Source organism: Propithecus coquereli, unplaced genomic scaffold, assembly GCF_000956105.1.
Source record: "Propithecus coquereli isolate 6110/MARCELLA unplaced genomic scaffold, Pcoq_1.0 Scaffold10, whole genome shotgun sequence".
NCBI classification, from domain to species: Eukaryota; Metazoa; Chordata; class Mammalia; order Primates; family Indriidae; genus Propithecus; species Propithecus coquereli.
The window spans coordinates 3,541,306-3,564,667 of record NW_012133858.1 but is presented as its reverse complement, the minus strand read 5'-3'; the positions used below and the strand labels follow the sequence as shown (position 1 = coordinate 3,564,667).

The following is a 23,362-nucleotide window of genomic DNA, read 5'->3' as shown; positions in this document are numbered from 1 at the left end:
TTTCAGGTGAAGCAGCCTCAGGTAGTTGAGCTATTTTTTATTTGACTGAGCTCCCAGACACTTTATAAATATGGTTAGGTTATATATTTGTCAATCTTCCTCTTAAAAATAGTGGTGCTTAGGGCTGAACATAATATTTCAGATGTCTGTAGGCCAACACAGAATAATTAAATTATCCTTTCATACCCATGACAAAATCATCATCATATTTTTTTTGAAATAATGCTCTTTTTAAAAATGAAAACAGACAATAAAAAAGCAGCTTCTAAACTTTTGGATTTGATTACAAATTTAGCATTCTGAAGGGCAAATATGGTGATATCACCAACTTTCAGTTTTTGAGCCCTATAAAGTGTTGTTTCTGTTTAAATGTTGGTTAAAAATGATTTATTTTGGAAAAGATACTTGACCTTTAAAAAATCATTCCTGAAAGAGTTGAGACTCTTTTAGGTTTGTTCTAGAGAGGCAAGCTGTAAAAACTGTTGGTTTCTAGGGCATTATTACATACACATTTCAGTCACATAAGACCCAAATGAGGAAGTAAAATTTCAGGAGGAGCTATTTTTGTCTTTCTCCCCAATGGGTAAACTGATAGTGTGACTTCTGATTTGGAGAAAACAGTAATTCATAATTACAAATTCTCATGCCTTATCTACCCCATTTGGCAAAACAAAAAAGGAGAAGAGAGATTGGAAACCAGCTAGAAAAACCATAAATTTCCCTTTTATTCATTTAAACAGCAGGAGCAGGTTAAATATGTATAGTTGAGGCATAGAAAAACTATAATTAATCAACAAACACTGGACAGGACTTCTGACACCAGGTTAGTTAGTTTGAGGGCTGTCTCTTCTGAGAAAAAGATTAATGTTGGATTAGGAGGAAGCTCCATTTGGGGAGAAATTCCTACTAGTTATCACTAAGCTTGTGTTTCTGTGGATGGATTATGACTGCTTCAACATCTGCCCGTTGGCAAAATTAAGTTTCTCATGGTTGTAAAACTGAGATCTCATTTCCTTGCTGGTTGGCTGTCCCCTCAGAGCCACTTCCAGGTTCTAGAGACCACCTACATTCCTTGGCTCACCGCCCCCTTCCTCCATCTTCAAAGCCAGCAATGGTGCATTGAGCCTCTCTCAAGCTTCAGATCTCTCCTCCTTGTTCAATAAGAGCTCATCTCTCTACCCTAGCTGGGAAAGTTTCACTGACTCATGTAATTAGATTAGGCCCACCTGGGTAATCCAAGCTGATCTCACCATCTCATGATTGGTACCTTAATCATTTATTTAAAGTCCCTTTTGGCAGGTAAGAGAACACCTTATAGGTTCTGGAGTATAGGAGGTGGACATCTTGTTGGGGGCATTATTCTGCCCATCACATAGCCAATGCCAGAAGTAACCACAAAGTAAGGCTAGATACTGCTGAAATGACAGAACCCAAATTTACAAACATCTCCTATCTACATGGCATGGTTGTACATGTCGAATCCCTCTCCCTCCAGTGATATCAAGCTTCCTCTCTTTCACCAAACTCACTGACACAGGTGACTGACCAAACAACTTTTTCCTACCAACATTGTTTATCACATTCTTAGGGGTCATAGACGGGCTGTTCCGTCTTGTTGTCTTCTGCCTTTTACCACTCATAGCACAATCTGACCATCTCGTCTGCACACACATAGCTTCTTCAGCTCCCAACTTCTCTCATGTGTATACATACACCTTCTTTATCTCCCTCATCTAGTCTCCTAAAGCTTTCTGATTGCCTCATTCTTACTCTTTTTCTGCATCCCTTCTTCTTTGTTTCGTTTGAAAGCTGATCATTCCCATGTGAAAGCAAATTTAGGAAACAGCCTGTTCCCAAACTGAAACTTCCTTCTTCATATTTGGCTGATTCTAAATAGCAATGAGATTTAAAGAAAGAGAAGCTCAAAACTCTCACCTTGAAAAGTCAAAGCCTGGACAAGCATGAGATGCCATCTATATCTGACCCTGTGCTCTGAATTTTACACTTTTATGTCATAGAAATCTCTCAGCATACTCCATACTTTGGCAGTTTGAATGGCTCTGTCACATTAATTATTAATTAATTTAAATTTGTATTAATTTATTTAAATTTGATAATTATTCCACAACTTTCCTGTTTTTAAAATACAGGTGCAATGATGCAATCAATGGCTGCTAATGTCAATCATCTATTTTCTAGATATATCTTAAAAGCGGTACACTGAAATCTTAAAATAAGATGCTGGCCAGAACCATTACTCATCTTGTGCTTTTCACCGTAAGTAGGTAAGAAGTTACCTTAATTATTAGCACCAACCAAATTAACTACTACTGGAGGCAAATACTGAGATAAAGTCCAATCCAATCTTATCTTAGAACCTTGCCCAAACCACAAATAGGCATGGGATTATTATGAACTCAGGAATCACTTTGTTCCCATTAAACACTTTTACAGCAGAAGTCAGTGGGGAGGCTATTTATAACAGCAAAACGTTCAGAACAACCCAAGTGTCCAACAAATGGGGTTGGTTAAAGAAATAAAGTAAGGTATATCCACATAATAGAATATCTTGCAGCCACTTAAAATGATGCTGTAGAATATTTAAATCATTGAAAATTATCTTGTTACATTTAATACAACAAAGTTGGTTAACAGTACATATGATCTTATCAAAATTGTGAAAAATAGTGCTTATAATATTATGCCAATTATGGAAAATAACAGATTTATACATATAAAAATCTGGAAGATATGCATCAAAGATGTTGTCTATGTAATTATTTTTTTCTTACTAGTAGAATTATAGATGATTTTTATTTTTGGTCTATTTGATAATGGATATGTATTACTTAGTAATCAGTAAAAGTTAATATTATTTTTTACAAGTCAACTGGGAACAATTCATCTAATGTACTTCACAGGAAACCTAGAGATGAGAAGGTGAACCTTGTAGTCATCTAGCAAATATCCCTTCTTGAACACCACCAGGTCCATAATCTCTAACATTTAGAAGTGTTAATATTTTCATCATTTTACTTTATTGAGTTGTTGCAATAGCCTCATGAAGTGAGGTAGAGAAAGCAAGTAATAATCGGTTTGCCTGGAGACCAGAAGTACATTTGTGAACCTTAGGTTAGAAATGTTTCCTTTCTTTGAAGTTCAAGAGAAACATTATCAGCTGCTGAGTCCGGTCTACAGAGCCTCCGAAGCCTGAGGGAAAACCTTTTCCTCCAACAACTTGCTGACTTTTCGCCAGTCTAGGCTCAGTCAACCAGCTCTAGAAGGCAGCTGACTGGGAAATAGCTGCAAAGTGGCAATCTGCAGGGAGGACAAAGACTGACTCACCACGTTCATTAGAGATGCCAGGTTGCTTCTTCTTCTTCTTCCTCCATCGAATATAACCGAGTATCGGCAGAATTCCAATTGCCAGTGTCAGAGTTATAGCTATTGCAATCCCGACGGTGTAGTCTGGAGGCTCAAGCTGGGGGTCCTTAGGATCTAGAAATAACCACAAGTTTTCAATCAGCCAGGAAAGTTGTTTACAAAAAGTTTATACTAGCTGCTGTTCTCTTTATTTACCTGCCAGCATCTCCCCAGAGCTCTAGGGCGAGAGGACCCTAAAATCCACAATATGAAGCCATAGAAAATCCTAGTTTCAGGGCCTTATCAGCTAACTAAGAACTAGGCTTGTGCTTCTGGCCAAATGCCTGGACTGAGCTGCCTTCCCTTCTTGGAGGTGGGAATGACACTGACCATAATCTGGAAGAAGAGGGTCAGCCTGGCCCACGATTCTGGAATCTGGGTAAGGCATCTGTGCGGAGGCTCTCAATGTGCAGCCATCTGTGCAGTGTCTGCTATCCAGCTCCTCTGCAGTTAGTCCCCATGTCCTGAAGTTACCCTTGTGATAAGTCCTCTGTCCACTACCATGTCCAGATCAGGTTCCACACACCTCTCACTTAGACAAATGGGACAGCTTCCTCACTGGCCCCTACGTCCAGTTTTGCTTGTTTGTTTGTTTTTTCCACTGAGGTCACAGCAGGCTTCCCCCCATGGCTTTCAGCATGTCTACCCTACTGGAAAACCTTTGATAGTTCTTCATGCCCTGAGGAAGCAAGGTCAAAATCAGCTCCCTGGAGGTCAGGACTTAGTTGTTTGCATGGAAACTCCTACGTTTCTGGGAAGTTGAAAAACAGACTTTATGGAGAAAACTTAGAACCGAGTTTCCCATTTTATAGACACTTTTGGGAACAGTTCTGGAAGTTAATCCTAAATTATAGGAAAAACAGAACCGGGTAATCACCTGTTAGCTTAGCTATAATTTGTGGACAAGTTCCCTGATCCTGGGACATAAAGAAAAGGAGTTGTCGGTATTGCAGGGCATATTCGATCCCCTTTGAATCTGTCCTAGTTTATCCCACTTGAGCCTGTTTGGCATTCCCAGTAAAGGGGGGTTATACCTATTAACATGGAGACTGCTACCTTTTGACACCCCAAAAGGTTCCTTGATTCAGAATCTAACCTATCTCTTATCAAGCCATATAATAGGGACTCAGAGAGGCAAGCCCCTTCCTGAGGCAGCTAGAGCTGAAATATTCTGAAGCTGGTGGTACCCGGGAGTTTTGGCAGCACAGGAGTTGAGAAGCAGCAGAAAGGGGAGCCACGATGAGGCTAGAGTGGCAGCAAGTCCATGCTCATTTGTAGACTGCAGGAGCCATAGCAGAGGGCACTGGGGCAAGTTATATGTGGTGATATCAGTGGCTATAAGAAGGTACTGAGCTTCGGGTATAGCTTGGAGACGCTTCTATCAGGCCAAGAGAGGCAACAGTAGAAGCGACTGGGACAGGCTGGATGGTTCCCCCATTCACTGGATTCCCAGGGCTGAGATGTCTGAGTGGAAGGAAATCAGTTCCAGGAGACGGCCTGGCATTAGTCTTAAAGTTGGTTCATGGGAACTGGCCCCAGAGGCTGTTCATAAGAGTATGTCCATAGGTCAAGTTATGTCTGAACAATGAGACACCAGGAGATGGAGCGAGGAATTGGATGGATGTCACTGGAATGGGCAAGCTAAGCAGTCAGGGCTGGAAAGGGAGCCAAGGCAAGTGGAAGGCAGATGTGGGGGTCAAGGTCAGCCACAAGCAGTGATGGCGCAGGGTGGGTGCAGAGCACCTTTATTCCCGGAGGGACTCTTGCAGTTATTGCTTCTCCAAAGGAAAGTCTCACATCTGAATATATGCCCTCTGGAGCAAAGCCAGGACTTTAAAATGTCAGGCTCCTATTAGTGGACACTGATTATTTTCAACTCTTTCCTCCACTGAACTGGTCCCCTCAGCACATTGTGAACATGCCACAAGCATTTCTGCCTTGGAGTCTTTCTTTAACACACCTCCTGCACTTATGTCAGATACTGCTATCCACTGTGGTCCTCTTACCTGCCGAGCCCAGACAGTGTCTCAACATTTTTCTGCTTAGGAAGTCACTGGAATTTGGGAAACTCGTCATCTAGAATGGCCTCCCCTCTTCTCACTTAGCAAGCCCAACAATTTATTTTGTAGTGTTATAAGGTCCCCCTTCCTTTAGGAAGCCTTCTCTGACCCTCAAAAAATCTTGCCTGCCTCTGAATGCCCATAAAACTATCAGTTGCTTTTGTTTCAAATTTAGTCAAATATGTCCATGGAATATAATTTAGATTTCAATTCAACCTTTTTAAAATCCAGTTTTCCATCATGGAGTTCTGATTCTATAGGAAGGTCCTCAAGGGCAGAGAGGGTGTTTTACACCTTTTACTTTTCACCCTTACAACCAATAATGTCTAGAATGGCTCTGTACTCGTAACAAGTACTGTATGTATGCATGCATAGTGCCTGTGTGTGTGCGCGTGCCTGTGTATGTGTGTTTTAATCAACGGAAGAATTCTAGCCTGGAAGAATCCTGCATTTCCTGACCAAAACTTCAGAATTCTCCATCCAAAAGTAGCCCAAACTATTGGGTCAGTTTCAGGGGTAAGAACATGTTTCTTCAAGTGCATCATAGGCTCATAGCCTCCTGGTCTCTACACTACTTGGGTGAAGCAGGAGCCCTCCAGCTAGGTCCTTCCTAACAGCATCATAAAATGGCCCAGTTGGAGGTTTCCTAACAAGCAGGGGGCATTGAATGACCTGCATTAAGCATTTGTGTATAATACGTGATGAAAGAAATAGTCTTGGGAAGCAGCTTTACCTATATAGAAAGGTGAGGAGAAAAGCTCTGTCTTCATTGGCTCAGTTTGCAGGACACAGATGATGGTCATATTGCTTGTAACATCAGGGAGTGAAACAGACAAGCTGATGGAAACGTTGTACAGTTCCGTGACATTATCTTGAGATTTTTGCATGACACCATCATACAAAGTAGTTGAATTCTCAGTTTTAAGCCAAAAACTCATCTTCTTAGGTTCTGGGTAACCTTGTATAGATGAGCAGGTCAAATTTCTGTACAAATTTTCTGTTACATTAGAAATTTCTATTATTTCAGGTTGGCTGAAGTTAGCTGAAAACAGAGATACAAAAAAAATCAGTCTAAGTTTTGATATATCTAGAAGAGAACAGAAAATAACTAGGTACTTGATCTGGGGCTCACTGGGGCACACCTGGGAGCCCCAGGGTATCTAAAATGTGGGCCTTGCTCCAAGGTGAGAGCCATATAATGACCTCACATTTATTTTTAAAGAATAGAGTTTTGAGCCATGCTTGCTTCCTGCTTATCCAAATCAAGGGAATGCTCTCTGAGTGACAGGGAGGCTAAAAGTGAGTCACCAAAGATTTACAATGAAGACACTATCCCAGAGAGTGGAGTCTTTGAAAGGAGAAGTGTACTGACTCTAGCGTCTAGGTTCCCATTTGGTACATTCCAGTTCACCAGACTTAAAGAGCAAAAAGGGTTGAGCTAAAGTCTTAGCAGGAACTAACCGAATTCATGATGCTGGCATGCCCTGGGTCATGTCTTTCAGAAACCCACACAGGATGGTGGTAGGTGAGTGGGTGGGGATTTTGGATTTAGAAATTCAGAATACTGGTTTTTCACATGAGTGTCAAGGTGTCTTCATAACATACTATAAGACGAAGGCCAAATCCAGTCATTTTAGGGAAAAATACATAATCTTGATAAACACACTGCTTCTCTTGCCCTTATTTACCATTTATATTTTCTAGTGGTTGAGGATTACTGGCACCTTGCCCCTAGACCTGGCTCATGTAACTTCTGCCAACTAAATCTCTTGCTCTTCTATAATAACTAGGAAGTTTGCAGGTACTTCATGCTAATTTATAATTTAGTATGTTGTTTCTAAAATGTCAGTCATTGCATATCATCTTTACAAGTTTTGCTATAACAACATACTATTTGAGCATTCTTCTTATACTTCATGTGTGGTCTACAGAAGGTGGATTGTCAGACCTTATTTATTTAGCTTTATTAGCAATATCTGTGAAATCGCAGGTTGGATACTTGGGTTATAGTTTTTATAATACATATTAAAACAAACACAAAACTGTTAAAAATGTTTACCTGTGTCCCACCTAAAACATACTATGTTTCTCCAATAGTACCTGGCCACATTTTGAAAACATTGATTTAGCACTTGATTAAATGTTCCAAAAGCCCTGCAGCCTAGTTTGAATCACATAGGGTTCAAAGGACCATTCCATTTCTACTTTTGCCTGTGTTCTACACTGTGGTTTCAGAACAGACATGGATCTGTATTTTCCAGTTTCATCAGAAATTAACCTGAATCCAGTAACACCATGCTGGTATCTACTCTAGAGAAATGGCAACTTGAATTCACACAAAAACTTGTACATGAATGTTCACAGCAGCTCTATTCACAATGGCCCCAAACTGGAAACAACCCCGTGTCTTTCATTGAGTTGAATGGCTAAATAATAAAATGCTACTCAGCAATAAAAAGAAACAAACTTTTGATACATGCAACAACTTGGATGAATCTCAAAGGCATGCTGAATAAAAGAAGCCAGTCTTAAAAGGTTATATACTGTATGGCTCCCTGTGACATTCTCAAAAAGACAAAACTATAGGATACAAAACAAGGGTTACGGATGCAGAGAGAGTATGACTCTATAAAGGAATAGCATGAAGGAATTTTTTAGGGTGATTGGAATGTTCTGTATCTTGTTAATAATGGTAGTTACATAAATCTATATGTAATCTATAAAACTGATAGAACTGTATACCAAAACAAAAAATTAATTTTACTGTTTAAAAAAATCTGTAGTGACAGTTAGACCTTTTAAAGTCTGGTGAAGCAGAGGAGGTGGTTTGTCAGTTTGTGGGATTACGTTTGTTGGGTTATTTCCCTTCTGTCTACCAGGTCAATGGTTGTAGCAGCAGACAACTCATAAGCAATCTATAGGAGGCTGCAGGGAAAACCCAAAACAGTCAGCTGTCACCTTTCCTAAGAGCTCCAGGCAATGATTTAGAAGGTGAAAAATCCTGGACCAAAGGAGAAAATGAGTGTAAAAGATTTGAGGTCCACATGGTTCCATAAACTTAGTAATGGCCAAATTACCCATGGTTTTCCCTTAGCCATATATATTACCTTTGTTCACTTAGCTCTGTTTTGTCTCCAGAGCAGATTCTTACTGATCCTTCAGAAGCAGACTATAAAAAGCACAAAGGACTTTCAGTTCTCTTCTCCCCAGACCCCAAACTCCCTTCAAATGGACTTCCCCAGAAATGGCTGTTCTCTGCTTCTCTCTATAGGCCTCCTTCTCTCCCGGGTCCCTCAAACCTCCTCTCCCCCAACTCAAATGTTTCCCTATTCATTTGCAATCTCATCTGAGAAGGTCAAGAATCAGAACACACCACTGACCACATACCAAGCACTGACAAGTCAGAATTCATCTGGTAGATGAGAATCATTCCTTTGGGCTTTTTGTGATGGATGAAGCATTGATATGAGCCCTGATCCTTGATCTGAATGTTGTGAAGTCGCAGGGTCCAATTTTCCCAATCAAAACTTGTACGGCCCATATATTTGCGATTAACATTGTCAGGTTTCTCTTTGCCTAAGTATAGCTCATACAGAACCGACATTTCCTGGTTCTGCCAAAACACCACCAGCTCACTCATGCTTAGGTTTTGAGAGTTTGTAAATGGGCATGGCAGGTCTGCAGTCTCATTGAAATAAGCCTTGATCTTCAGGGGAACAGCATCTAAAAAAGGAAAAGTAGGGATTAGGGAAGAAGGAACAAGAGGGGAGAAAAAAATAACTTCATTTCTCTTTACATAATACCTAGATGCTATCTTATCAGTAATGACACTGAAGGACTAGATAACAAGCTCTGGAACTGCGCATATATGCTAGGCACCTGGAGATCAGGACTTCTGTCCTTGCTTCACTGCTAACTAAATATATGACCTTGTGCAAACTGCAACCTTTATGAGCCTCAGTTTCCTCATCTGTTAAATGAAGGCGTCGATTAAATGTCCTAAGGGTCTTTCTAGTACTAGGGTTTTATAAATTTAAATCCTAGAACTGGGAAAACTAGCACAGTTAGACAACTCATTCACCACCTGCTGTGGTGAAGAGATTGCTGATAACGGTAATATATTTGATAGCTCCCCTTTATTATGCCTCATTAATTGGGGATCACATTGAGTAATATCTTTGAAATTCAAACATCCCCCATGGCTGCTGCTCCCATGGCCAGCACATCTAAGGACGTCAGCTGGTTTGGAAATGACTCAAATAGTGAACGAAGGCCTCTATTCTCAGTGACCTCTCTAAGCTCTTTCAGGGACAGAAAGAGAACTGGGCAAACCTGATGGTTCTTTTGGGATTGTGGGTGGTCAGAGATCATTTAAGGCACATGAATGAAATGCTGGAAGTGAATCATAGGTGGGAAGGTGACGATGTGCTTTGGGAGTATCGGGAAAACCCCAGGTACCGCAAGCTTGCTGCTCCCAGTATATACTGCCCCTGGAAATTTTCACAACCCACAGGGAACACGCTCGAAGAGTTCAGAGAAAGGCTTTGGTTCCTGAGAGCATATTGGAGTTTAGGGGAGGGATTTGGGCCTCCCAACTCCTTAAATGTGATTGAACCCAGAAAATGTCTACAGTTACTTGAGGCTTGGCAAAGAAAGTAAGCCGGGGTGAGTGAGAAGTACAGGGGATGGGCGCTGGGAATGCTGTTTTAGTTAATGTGAAGTTAGCTGCCACCTTAGGGAGGAAGTTAGAGTCAGTTCTAAATAAAATTTCATCATTCAGGATTTCTGCGAAGGGATGTTAACATTAAGGGCGGGGATGGGTTGGTGAGAGAGATGAGAGGAATTTCATTCAAAGTGTTTTTGATGGGGGAGAAATTAAATTGATCTGATTAATGGGTTTCCCTTCAAAGAGGGAATAGAAGGACAGATAACAGTGGCATGCACTTGGCAAAACTAAACTGTGTACAGAATGGCCCAACGAGAACACATAATCAAGGGGTTGGTGATGGTCTTGAACTCTAAGGGAAGCAGACTCTGGGCATCGGTGAAAGTTGGCATAAATTTGAATCACTGCTTCTTGCATTACACTCACTAGAACTCTGTGAAGCACTTAAGGATAAAACACACCATCTGTACAGGATGCATGCCTACGTTGGAGGGAGAAGGAAAAATCTATGTGGGCACTCAGATTGTGAAGGGGAGTACCTAAGGAAGACTTACTGTATTCTGTAATTACCTTACAAGGCAAACCTGAGGCTTCTACGTCTCCTTTGCTAAGCTCTTAATGTAATGCAAGAGTGCCACCTACTGTAAAAGCTTCTAGAGCTGTCTCTGGGAAAATACATTCTGGTTTGGTTCTAATTTGCCTTACGATACATGGCAGATGACCTAATGGAGAAACCAAACACATAGTTGAAAATTCTGCCAATTAACGGTCGATGTTAAGTTATTACTCAGCTGTCAGTTGTGCCTTCTGGACCTAGAAATGACTTCGCCCTTTGCCTTCATGCCTTCAGGCTTCTTGATTTACGTTTTTTTTTCTCTGCAGAGCCTCACAGTATCTTCTCTCCTTCCCACTCACTCTCTCTACTCATAGACCAACTTCTCTGAGCCAGGCCCATTCTCCCAAAGATTACAAGGGCTTTCTCTTCCACTCATCAAACTGCCCCCTTCTTTACCTACCAACTGCAACTGTGACCTGTGGACCAATGGCATTGGCATCCCTTGTGAGCTGGTCTGAAATGCAGAATCTCTGGCCCCACTCAAGACCTACTGAGTCAAAATCTGCATTTCAACAAGAGCTCCAATGTGAGCAACTGCTGTAGAGAATCTCTGCTTCTGTCTCCTGAGTGCATAGCAAATGACAGCACAAATTCGTTTCCACTGGTTCCTCCCAACACCCTTTCTACTCCCCATGGGGTGGAAATCACACTGAAACTCCTTCTGAGTGGAACTGAAAGTATTTCACAACTTACTCTCTGTAGCTCTTCACCAACCACTGGCTTCCATGATCTCACTCAGAGCTAGGCAATGGCGCATCCTGCTAATCCCCTCTCTGACCATATGGAAAAGATTTTGCTCAAGGTCTGTTTTCCCCCAGTAGCTTCCAGCCTCCCCTATTATGACCCCAGAACTCAGGCCACCTAGCAACTGGATTTGCTGGGACTCCGTGGATAGGTGAACATTGAGAATTTCTCCCTTCCACAGAACTGGGGTAAGAGGAATGGTTGAGGTCTAGTTATAACTGATCACTATGATGATGGCAGGAGTGAGGCACTCAAAAATCCAGCTAGACATCTCCCTAATCAGCTGAAAGAGTTTGTCTCAAAGAATACTCAAGGAGCTCCTGAGCAATATACTGTACTGTTTGAATACCACACAAAAGTTTAGTCTGCTAACCTTGTGAGGTCTCTGTTCCCACTGGGACTTCAGTTTTCCCTGGTCACTACCCCAAATGCATGTCTTAACATACTCAAGAACCATCTCATCCTCATCTCATTCTTACTTATCCATACTCACAAATCTTCCTTCTTTTCCTAAACTTCCTTCAAGCTTTACTAGGCCCTCTGGAAGCCTCATTCCATTGTTTACTAGAAGAACACTCTTCTATGTCCTCAATCTTCCTGTCAAAGGTTTCTGCAAGGTTGTGCTTTCACTGATATCTGGCCTTACTCAAAGGAAGCCACTTGCCCCAGCTGCTCCTTGTTTTATCACACTTCGCAGGGACCTTGAGCAACACCCTCCCCTTTTGAGGTGCCTGCCTCTCTCATTGCTGTTAGCTACTCATCATTGATCACTATCCCTTTGTTCACTGAGGATTCTGACATTAGATGCAGGTCTTTCTTTCTAACCAATTCTTGCCATCAATTGGGTGACTTCTTCATGGATGAGTCCACCAACAACCTTGCCTCAAAGTTCTTTGACCTTGTCAACCCCAAAGGTCATCCTCCACACATTATTTCAGCAGCATCCCTCCCATAACATAACTCTGAACCTTATTACCTGGAACAGCTCAACCCCCAGAATTTCAATCTCAATATGCTCATCTCTGTCCACCACCTCCTATTTCTTCAGGTTTTGCTCTTGCTTACTACCTCTACATCTGTTGTTCAGCTGCATCGAGACCTCAGCTTTATCTCGTCTAGACAGTGTTTTCCAAGATAACTCTTTGTGGAAATGTTCTTGATGGAAATGTTCTTTTGCTGTGCTGAACAATATGGTAGGCACCAGCCATTGAGCACTTGATATGTATCTAGTATGACTGAGAAACTGAATTTTAAATCTTACTTAATTTTAATTAGTTGAAATTTAGTCATCTATGTCTAGTGGCTATAATATTGGACAACACAGCAATAGTATGCTGTCTTAATTATTCCTTGCCACGACTTCAATAAACATGCCTCTTTGTCTCTGTAGAATTCATCCTGAAGATACTCTACTTTCGATCTACGTATCTGTCCTTACAACTGAATGTTTGAGCACTCCTGGAGTAAATTATCCATTTGTGCAGACTGGTGGCATTACAAATCTGTAGTGTCCAATCTCACTTAGCTAGGCCTTGGGGCTGCTTGCCTGGCTGGCTGCCCTGACCCTTCCTCATAGCAGTTACTTCAAACACATGCCCTCTGCTACTGCTTTTAGTTTCCCTTTCCCTTGGAGTCAAACGCCCAGAAAGAGTAAGCGGCAACTGTTGTCTTCACTCCCAGCCTCCCACCCACGCCTCTTCTCTGAACCACCCTGACAAAGGTCGTCAAGACTTCAACACTGCCAAGCCCCTGCTCTTTTCAGACCTCATGTGACCACTCTGTGGAATGTAACACTGTTGGCATCTCTCCTTTTGAAATACTCTGTTCTTCCCCAATCTCTGCTTTCCTGGCTAGTTTTCTCTGATCACTCCTTAAATGCTGCTGACCTTGAGTGCCTGTTCTTGGTTTTCTTACTCTCCGTACTGTTCCTGTTTTTTCTCCTCTAAACCTACGAATTCAACTGCCAGGTATAAGCTAATAATGCACAGATGCTTATTGTCAGCCCATAACTTTCACTAGAGTTCTAGATACCTGCTGGATGCCTCCATCTAGACAGCAACAGATACTCTCTTCCTCCCCTCCCCTCCCCTCCCCTCCCCTCCCCTTCCTCCCCTTCCACCCTCCCCTCTGCTATCTCAATAAATGGTTCCCTCACCTGTCGCTGTCTGTGATCATCTGAATCATCTGTAGAAAATACCCAAGAGAGGTTCTGTACAAGTGTGTCTGAGGAGATCTGGAACTACTACAGCCAGGGCTGAACTTTAATATGTCAAGAGAAGGGAGGGGGAAGAGACAGTTATGGCACAAAGAGAAAGGGGTGATGAGAGCAAAAGACTTTTGTATTTGTCCAGAGACCTTCGGGACATTATCTTTTAGGTACTAAAGAGAGATTTTATGTTGTAGGGCAGATGGTTCTCTAGTCTTCCTGGCTTGGATGATATTTCTGTTAAGATTAGCTTGGCATTGACTTCATGCTCACATGCATCCTATTATATAGATAAATATATGCATAATTATGTACATTTTATACAGATACATAATATCTGTATTTTAGAAAATATACAACATATGCTATGTTACATGAAATATGATCTACTGAAATATAGCGAGTATAATATAACATGTAGAACACAATTGTATGTTTAAAAACCCAGCTCCTTTGAAGCACAAGCCATCGGACTATAGCATCCACTTTCCCTCATTGCTGTTGTTATCCATCTTCCTCCCAGGTGCCCCCTTATTCACTGGAGATCTGGACACCTGGCTGCTGCTGTCATCTTCTCCACCACTGCTGTCATTACCCAGCCTCACGTGCACAGCACCCTGGCCTCTTACTTTCTTGCCTTCCACCTCCCCAATATCTGGTCATCTACTCCACCTCAGCCATCTCCTCCCTGAACCAGACCCCAGACCATATTTTTACCACTGCAACCCCTCAAAAGTCTCAATTCAAGCATCTCACCTCCTGTCGTTTCATTTCATTCATTACTACCAGCCCTCCATCAATTGCCTACTTCTCCCCATTGATTATAAATCAGAACAATTGTCACCGCATCTGCAGAGCCTACCTTAAGCCAAGCCCCCATTATCTCTTGACTGGATAATTGTAATCGCCTCCTAACCGATCTGCCTGCTTCCATCCTTGTCCCCAAATCTAGTTTCTCAAGCCAAAATGATCCTTTACAAATATCTTTGATCACTTAATTTTCTGTTCTAAAGCCACCAATGACTTCCCACCACACTGAAAACTACATCCAAAATTCTTTCCATGGCCTACAAGGCCTCACGTAATCTGGTCCCGGGTACCCGTTGACCTCTTTCCCTTACTTGCTCTGCCCCAGCCACACTGGCTTCCTTGCCATGCTTCCAGAAGCCAGAGACACTCTTTCAAATCGTCTTATTGTTCCCTCTGTCTGGAAATTTCTTCCTTCAGACAGTCTCATGGTTACTTCTTCACTTCATGTAGATCTCTCATCAAGTGCTACCTCCCAGGGAGATTTCTCTGACTGTCCTATTGAAGATAGCATCCTCGTCACTCTCTGTCCCTTATGCTAAGTTGTTTTTTATTGTGGTTCTTATTGTGACATGATGTGATGTGGTATGTCTGGCTATTGCCTGTCTCTCCTGAGGAGTCTGGCTCCTGGTTAAACACCTATGTGTGATTTTTCAGGCCTGACCATAGGTAATTACAGAGGCTTGACCTGACAACTCTCATGGTGGCAGCTGCCCTCTGTGCTCCAGGCTTGGTGCATCAGTGACAGTCTCTGAAGGGAGCTGTAGTCAAGGTCTCTGCCCCCTGGCCAGTCATGCTTTCTGACATATTTGCAATCCCAGCCCAGATACCTTCATCCCTAAGTTTCTTTATCTGAGGCCTCTGGAACCTCTGCTGAACCTCCTTATCAGGGGGAGGAGAGTTGAGCCCGAAGATACTTTTCCCCACTCTGACCCAGTACCTAGTACTTTTCCAGTCCCACCCCACCTGCTCTGCCTTCCTCCCCTGGTTCTCCCTACCCTTGGATCCCTCCACCCCTGGATCCATAAAACTGCCAGAGCCTTTTGTCTTGAACTCCCCCCATGTCTGCACTGATCTGCCTGACTGGTGTTACCATTCCATGGAGGAAAATGGAAGAGGAGGAGTCTGCCCTTCCTCCCATTTTAGCCTCTTGGTTATACCATACTAGTAAGAGACGAAAAGCTGAACTCTTTCATTTTTGTCTTGCTGCTATAATCGACTCCTCGGATACCTGATAGCTCAGAGTTCTCTCTCCCAGCTCAGCTGAGCACCTGACAACTCCCATTAGAATAAGCTCCATGACAGCAGGGGCTTTGTCACTTTTCCTCACTGTGAAATTTCCAGTTCCTGCAGCTGTCCATTACAAGTATTAAGCACCCAGTAAATACTTACTGAAGAAATGAATGAAACAATCTCAATAATAATCAGAGAGATGTAATTTAAACCTCAGCGAGATGTCATTCTTTTTGCCTATCTAATTGGCAGATATTAAAAAATACTAGTGATACCCAGTGTCTGTGAGAGCATGGGGAAATGAGTCCTCTTCTGTACTATTGGTAAAATTCTAAATTGGTGCAACCTTTTTGGAGGATAATCAGTAATATGTAAGAAAATTAATTATGGGCTTAATCTTTGACTTAGCAATTTAATTTCTAGGAATTCCTTCTACAAAAAGATACAAGTGTACAAAATTGGATGTACACTGATATCCATTGTTCATAAGAACAACACACTGAAAATAAGTTAAATGGTTTAATGAATAATGATACATCCATACAAAGGAATGCCATAGAGCAGTATACTATGGTAGTTAAGAGTATGGATTCTGGACAGCATGAATTCAATCTCAGCTCAATTACTAACTACATATGTTATGTGGGCAAATTACTTAACTTCCTCATGTCTCAGTTTCTTCTTATGAAAAACAGGAACAATAATACCTACTTCTTAAGGTTGTTGTGATGATTAAATGAGTTAATATTTGAGGTAGTATTTGAGTTAATACCGGCCTATAGTAAACATTCAAGATACCTATTTTTAGTTTTTTATTTGTTTTTAGCATTATTATTATTAATGATAGGTAACAATGTCTATGGACATAAAATCAATAATTTATGGATAAATTTACCTCCAAAAGATTTTAAAATAAGTATATTTAGGATCTTCAAAAATATATTTGAAGGAATAATTTATTAAAAGTATAAAAAATTGTAAAATAAAAATACGGAAAATTCAACAATAATATGATAGGGAATATGTTAGCAGTTTTTGAAATTAACAATATAGATTAAGAAAAAAACTTCTTAGTGAAGTATCACAAGAATGGAAAAACAAACATCACATGTAGTCAGTACTAAATTGGAACTAATCAGTGAACACTTATGTGCATGTCTGGAAGTAAAATTCAAGGGAAGTCAAGTAGGTGAGAGGAGGGATGAGGGGTTGGGTAATCATACCTAATGGGTACAACGTACACTAACTGACTGAAGCACATACTTATAACTTTGACTCAAATTGTACAAAAGTAAATTATGTAATCAAAATATATGTACCCCCATAAAATTCTGAAGTAAAAATAATTAAAAAAAGAAAAAAACAGAAAAAAAACTAAACAGGTAGAATAAAATCTGGATTAAATATAGTTAAAGAGAGAATTATGAATTAGAAGATAGCACTGAGAAATTCACCCAAGGGTTAGCACAGAGAGAAAAAAAGATAAAAATAGAAAAACAGATTAAGACTGTGAACTAAAATAAAATTTTAAGGCTCACCCCCACCAGCTGACTAAATAGACCCCCTCATGGCCAAAGGAATATCCTAAAACTAAATTGCCTGCCAGGAGGAAGGTCAGACATGCCTTATCATGCCCCCCTCCCTTCTTGGGGACATCCTTTGTAACCCATTAACAAGCGTAAGGGTATTGAGGACTAAACTCTGATCTTTTTCTTTTGCTCAAAATTCCTTCCTAAGGAGGCCAGCTGAGTCATGCCTACAAATGATAAAATCTCAGTAAACAGGTTTTTCATGACGTTGTTTACTTCCCAGCCTGATTCTGGTATAGCATCATGTGATAGATAAAAGACCCTCAAACATTCCTTTCAGTTGATTGCTGGTCTTTTAGACAAAACCTAACTCTTTCAGTCAATGGTCAACTAATGAATCCCTAAATCCACCTATGATTTGTAAGCCCCCGCTTTGAGATGTCCCGCCTTTTTGGGCCAAACCAATGTATGCCTCCCATGTATTGATTTATGATTTTACCTGTGACTCCTGTCTCTCTGAAATGTATAAAACCAAACTGTAACCCAGCCATACGGAGTCCACTGCTCAAGAACTCCTGGGTGTGGCTCTGGGTCATGGTCCTCAAATTTGGCTCAGAGTAAATCTCTTTAAAATTACTTTACAGAGTTTGGTCTTTTTTTCCATTGACAAGATTCATAAAGAATTAGTCTGAGAAGCTCTGGTAGTTTCTAGGAGAAGACAATGGAGAGAATGGTAGATAAGCAATATCTGAAAAAATAGAGGTTGTGAATCTCCAAAATTGAAGAAAGACATGAACCCTCAGATCAAAAGTGCATTCAAAGTACCTAGCAAAATAAATGAAAATAAATCTACACCTAGAAATATTGTGGTGAATTTACCTAAACATAAAGTATACATTTTTTCAAACTTATAAAGAAGAATCCAATAGATTATTCTTTAAATAATGAAGAAAGAATACTTATAAAACAATGACAATTAGACTGAAAGCTCCTTAGCAACCATAAACCAAAGAAGACAATGGGACAATAATATCCAAATGAACAAAACACACAAAAAATAAAGCAAATTATAATATTTTGACTCAAAGGACTATTACAATTTCAAAAATTATAAAAATGGAAAGCATTTAGAAACCTGAGAAAGTATGTATGAAACAATGTTGAATAAAACATAGTCAGAGATTTGCATATATATTTTGATCACAATTATATATGACTATTTTTACATTCTTGTCTGTTTCTTTGAAGTAAGGACAATAAAAGTGACATTTAAATAGTGGGGGATAGTTGAAATTTTTTCATTTTTTAAAAATTTCAGAATATTACAGGGGTACAAACATTTTGGTGACATAATTTGCTTTTGTACAGTTTGAGTCAACGTTACAAGTGTGCCCATCACCCAGACGGTGTGCACTGTACCCATTAGGTGTGAATTTACCCATCCTCTCCTCTCCCTTCCTGCCTGCTTGATTTCCATTGAGTTTCACTTCCATATATGGACATAGAGATATTTATCTATCTAGGGAGAAAGAATGAAAGAAAGGGTGAAAATGAAACCAAGAATGGGTAAGTACTCTCCGAGTGTGTTAACAGTGTTTCCCTAATTTTGACATCTTAGAACTTGGTCCTATGGCATGGTATTGTAAAAGGGGTCACCTCTGTGGAATAGCTTAGCTCTAGAGGTAAAATCTTGGCTATAAAGGAGGGCTATAAGTGTTTTTGGTTCCATAAATGTCAACAGTACTGAGGGGGCCAAAATCCCAGGTTATACATTATGGAAATGGTATTAAGACTCCCTCTCTCATAAAAGAAAAATAAGCCACTGTCTCTCAAACTCTTGTTCCTGCCTAAAGGAGGCTGCTTGTCACTGGGGCCTCTCTCTTCCCTACCAATTTCACTCTTGTTCCCAAACAACCCCATATGCATCCTCTTCGGTGACTGTCTTCCACTGAATTAACTTGTGTGATTGTCCATTTTTTTTAGAACCTACTAAAAGCATTACTGAAATAATCAACTAATTTGGGGGCAAGATAATCCCTGCTGTGTAACATACATGTATTTAAAAAGACCCTGAAATAGTACCTTAACCAAAGGAGTGACTCCAGCGGAATTATTTAATATTAGGCTCCATGACAATTCTTTGGGAATGATAGGTCTGAACTGCTTATTCACCTCCAGGTGGTAATTTTAGTTAGCTATTAACAACAGTAGGAAATGAGGGTCAGAAGTAACCACATAAACTTTATCCTCATGCACCATCCATGTAGGAACCTACAAAAATCTGGGGAAAAACAGTGGACCTTGCCACGGGATGTGGAATGTGTGTTTGAGTCAATTTTACATACATCTTAAAGTGAAGAAAGATTCCAACCACCACTCCAGGTACACTAATTGAATCAGAAGTGTGCTTCAAGAGAAATGAGAAGCCCCAGGATCTGGAAAACCCTTAGACAAAACAGAGACCAACTACCAAAAGTCATACTGGAAAGATACTTCCTCCTGATGTGGGGTGATTTTCCAAAAACCACTACTACTAATTTTCCAAAAACCACTCTGGCTGTAGCCTAAAAGTGTTACGGAGGGGCCAGAATAGCAGCAAACAGAGCTTGACACTTAGAGGTGCTTCTGCAAGTGGCACTTAGAAATTCCTTTAGCTTTATAAACACAAAGCACAAATTGTAACCTAATTCCGCAAGGCCAGGGCTGCCCCTCCTGCCCATTTCAGTTTTAAACTCTCCAATGTTAGCCTCCAGGCAGGGGTAGCAACTACTACTATGTCCAATTTCCATGACAAAGGGAAGACACAAAAGGTAAGGGAGGAAAAGAAGAAACAGAATTGTTTCAGTGTACTGTTGTATCTACACCATCAAATGAATTATTCAGCCTTGCATTTTTGCTGTGAATTATCTGGGTCAATTGTATATCTTTTCTCCCTTTGGATGCCTGCCCTACAACTAGGTCCCAGTAAGCAGAGGTGCCCCTGAGAAGAAAGAAAGATAAAATGCAAATAAATTCTTTTCATTTTTTTTAAAGAATGACATCTGTTTTGTTGTTGTTTTTAATAGTGTATGAAGTATTGGCAATGTTATTTTCTAATCTGGTGTCACAGGTTTTCTATTCCACTTTAAATTCATACTGCCAAAAGTACAGTCATTTATTCTCTCATCACCATAAAACTTAAATAGTTACCATTTGGGGGAGTTATTTTTAAGCTTTCAATATCAATAACTGTTTAGTTCCCAAGCAGTTTCAAAGGCAAGGCAAGGGCAAAAGTGACACCTGGACTCAGTTTTCATAGGATTTCTAGCCTTTACTTTCTCACTTTTGGTGTGCAGAGTCAGAAAGTTTTGGGGGAAATGGTGTTCCAGTTTAGCATTTTCTGAAAATTTGTTTCCAGGGCATTTTTCTTCCTTCTTCCCCAGGTCATAAGAGCTGGGCTGGCCACTCTGATAAGAAGGGCTGGGGACCAAGCCTTAGGGTCAGCTGAGGTGTCAGCTGCAGGTGAGACAGATGATGTGCTGCTGGGAGCTTGTGGACAGGGATGAGGCAGAAGCTGTATCCCCCACCAAAGCTGTTCAGGTCCCCAAGGAAAAATCTTAACCACTTACGATGATTCACTAGCAAGAGTTAGGAGAAGCAGCACAATGTCACGGTTCAGTGAACAGATGCTAATCTACACTGCTGGGTGTGACTCCAAGCCCTGCCATTTATTATAGTAGCTATGTTGACCGTGGGTAAATTATTTAACCACTCTGGGCTTTAGAGTCCACATCTTAAAATGGGGAATAATAACAAGACCTAAAGCAGAAAGTTATTGTGATGCTTAAATGAGTTGATATTTATAAAATGCTTAGAACAGTATCTGGCCCAAAGTAAGTGAGATATATATATTTCTTTTTTTTTTTTAATCATGCACTGCATAATAACATTTCAGTCAAGACAGACCGCATATACAATGGTGGACCCAATAAGATTATAATACAGTATTTTTACTGTACCATTTTCTATGTTTAAATATGTTTAGATACACAAATATTTACCATTGTGTTTGAACTGTCTGCAGTATCCAGGGTAGTAACATGCTGCACAGGTTTGTAGTCTAGGAGCAATAGGCCATGCCATACAGCCTGGGTGTGCACCAGGCTATGCTGTCTAGGTTTGTGTTAAGTACACTCTACGGTGTTTGCACAATGATGAAATTACCTAACAACACATTTCTCCAAACGTATCCCCATCATTTAATGACTCATGACTGTGTATATATGTATATATTTGTCACATAAATAAGAAGTGGGATGAAAAGGGAATCTTGCTGGATGATGTCCTCCAGGGTCTTGTTTTCCTCCCTTTCCTTCTCACTCACGCACTCTCTCTTGCTCTTGTTCACACACACACACACACACACACACACACACGCACACACACACACTTCTTGCACCTCCCCAAGAGCTAAGGTGGCAGGTCGTGGGCCCTGGGAGGTGGAAGCAGCTGTTATTGCCTAAGTCAGCAAAGTGATCAGTTGCCACATCTAAAGACCCCACTCTCGTAGAGTCGACAAGCTCAAGGTGCTAAGCAGAAAACAAAAATCACAAAAGGCCTATTCCAGCCAGCATTGATCTGAAGGAGCACCTCTCCCTTGTACCCTGACTCCTTGTCACCCCCAGCAGGCCTGGGGGCGGTGGCCAACGGCCTGTTGTGTGGCCCTCTGGAGCAGGTGGATTCACAGCGGGCCGCTTAGTCAGGGGTGGCTCAGCTCCCCGCCCTGTCCGTCTGGCTCCCCTCTCAGGGCTGCAGCAGGAAGGGGCAGACTGGAAACTATTAATAAAAGGCACTGAGTCACAGGATGCATGGCAGGGACCCAGCCAACCCCAGTTCACAGATGAAACAGTGTGCTCGGGGAGGAGCAGCAAACAGGGAAGATCTGGGTTTTGTGAGGCTTGGACCTATTCGTATTTTGAAGAGGGAGATTTGTAAGAAAAAGAAGGTAGAATTCGAATACAATATACCCATGGTCACTACAACACTGCCCAACATGATGGAAGGGAAAATCGCAGAGAAAGGAGACCGTGGTTATAACTACTCGTGGTTAAAATATCTTACTCAAATTTTACCAAAACATAAGACATGTGACCACACTGCTAGGGCTCCTGCAGGGGTCCTGAGGGAGATCTGGAAAGGGTTTGTGTGGGTGGGGCCCTGAAGCTTCAGCTTCATTAGCTTCGTGATGAACGGGATGATGCAACTTGCCGAAGGTCCGCAGCTGTCGGTGACCAGTGGCAGCCGTGATCTATGGGGGTGGCCACGTGGGGAAGGGGGTGGGAGGGGGAAGGGAAGGCAGGGGACGTGGACACCAATGCCCCATATGGAAGGAGACCTTTGCCTTTGGAAGCCCGTCAGCTGTTTCCTAAGAGCCTGAGAATGGCAGAAACGGGGTCAGAGAAGATCAGAAGGGAGCATGTGTGGAGCCACAGTGGTCAAGTCTCGGGGGCCTCAGTGCGGCCGCCCTGCCCTGCCCCTGGGCGCCGCAGGACAGGCCGGACTGCCCTATTCTGTGCAGCTAGGCTCACTGGTTGAGATGGCAGAGGAGGAGGCTGCACACACGGCAGGGCTCCGTCCCAGGCTGGGCCTGCCTGCCATCAGCTGAGATACCTGGTTTCAATCACAACACTTCCTTCTTCTCCAGGAAAGTCTGTTTTGCATGTGGTGTTGTGCAACATTCAGTAGAAACTGAGTAAAAGCCACCAAGTCTCTGGCCTGGGCTTGCAGTGGTCAGACTCATCGGGAGACAGTGGAAGGATTCCGGGACTTTACAAAGCTAAAAGGTTCTTACCAGGGAGCAGGAAGAAGACCACCACGAAGAGAAAGCGCCACAGTCCCATCGTGCTAGAGTTAAAAAAGAAAAAATAAAACTTGATTAGAAAAGGAAATTAAAAACCAGTGTTCACCAAAACATAAACTAGAAGTAGAGTTGGGGATTCACTTGAGTTGCTGGATGTGGCAGAGACAATGTTATGTGCTTCAAAGCCATTCCCTTTTCCTCTTAGCTGCCCAGATAGGCCGTCTTTCCCAGCCTCTCCC

General features: G+C 41.5%; 1 protein-coding gene across 1 annotated transcript; it reads right to left on the bottom strand.

The window, feature by feature from the left end:
• Window positions 1–3,277: 3,277 nt before the first annotated feature.
• Window positions 3,278–23,163, bottom strand: CD86 (CD86 molecule). Its single transcript, XM_012639566.1, has 4 exons — window positions 23,115–23,163; window positions 8,871–9,206; window positions 6,217–6,525; window positions 3,278–3,498 (listed from the first exon to the last, which is right to left on the bottom strand). The coding sequence occupies exons 1-4, from the start codon at window positions 23,161–23,163 to the stop codon at window positions 3,278–3,280; spliced, it is 915 nt and encodes a 304-aa protein (XP_012495020.1).
• Window positions 23,164–23,362: the final 199 nt, after the last annotated feature.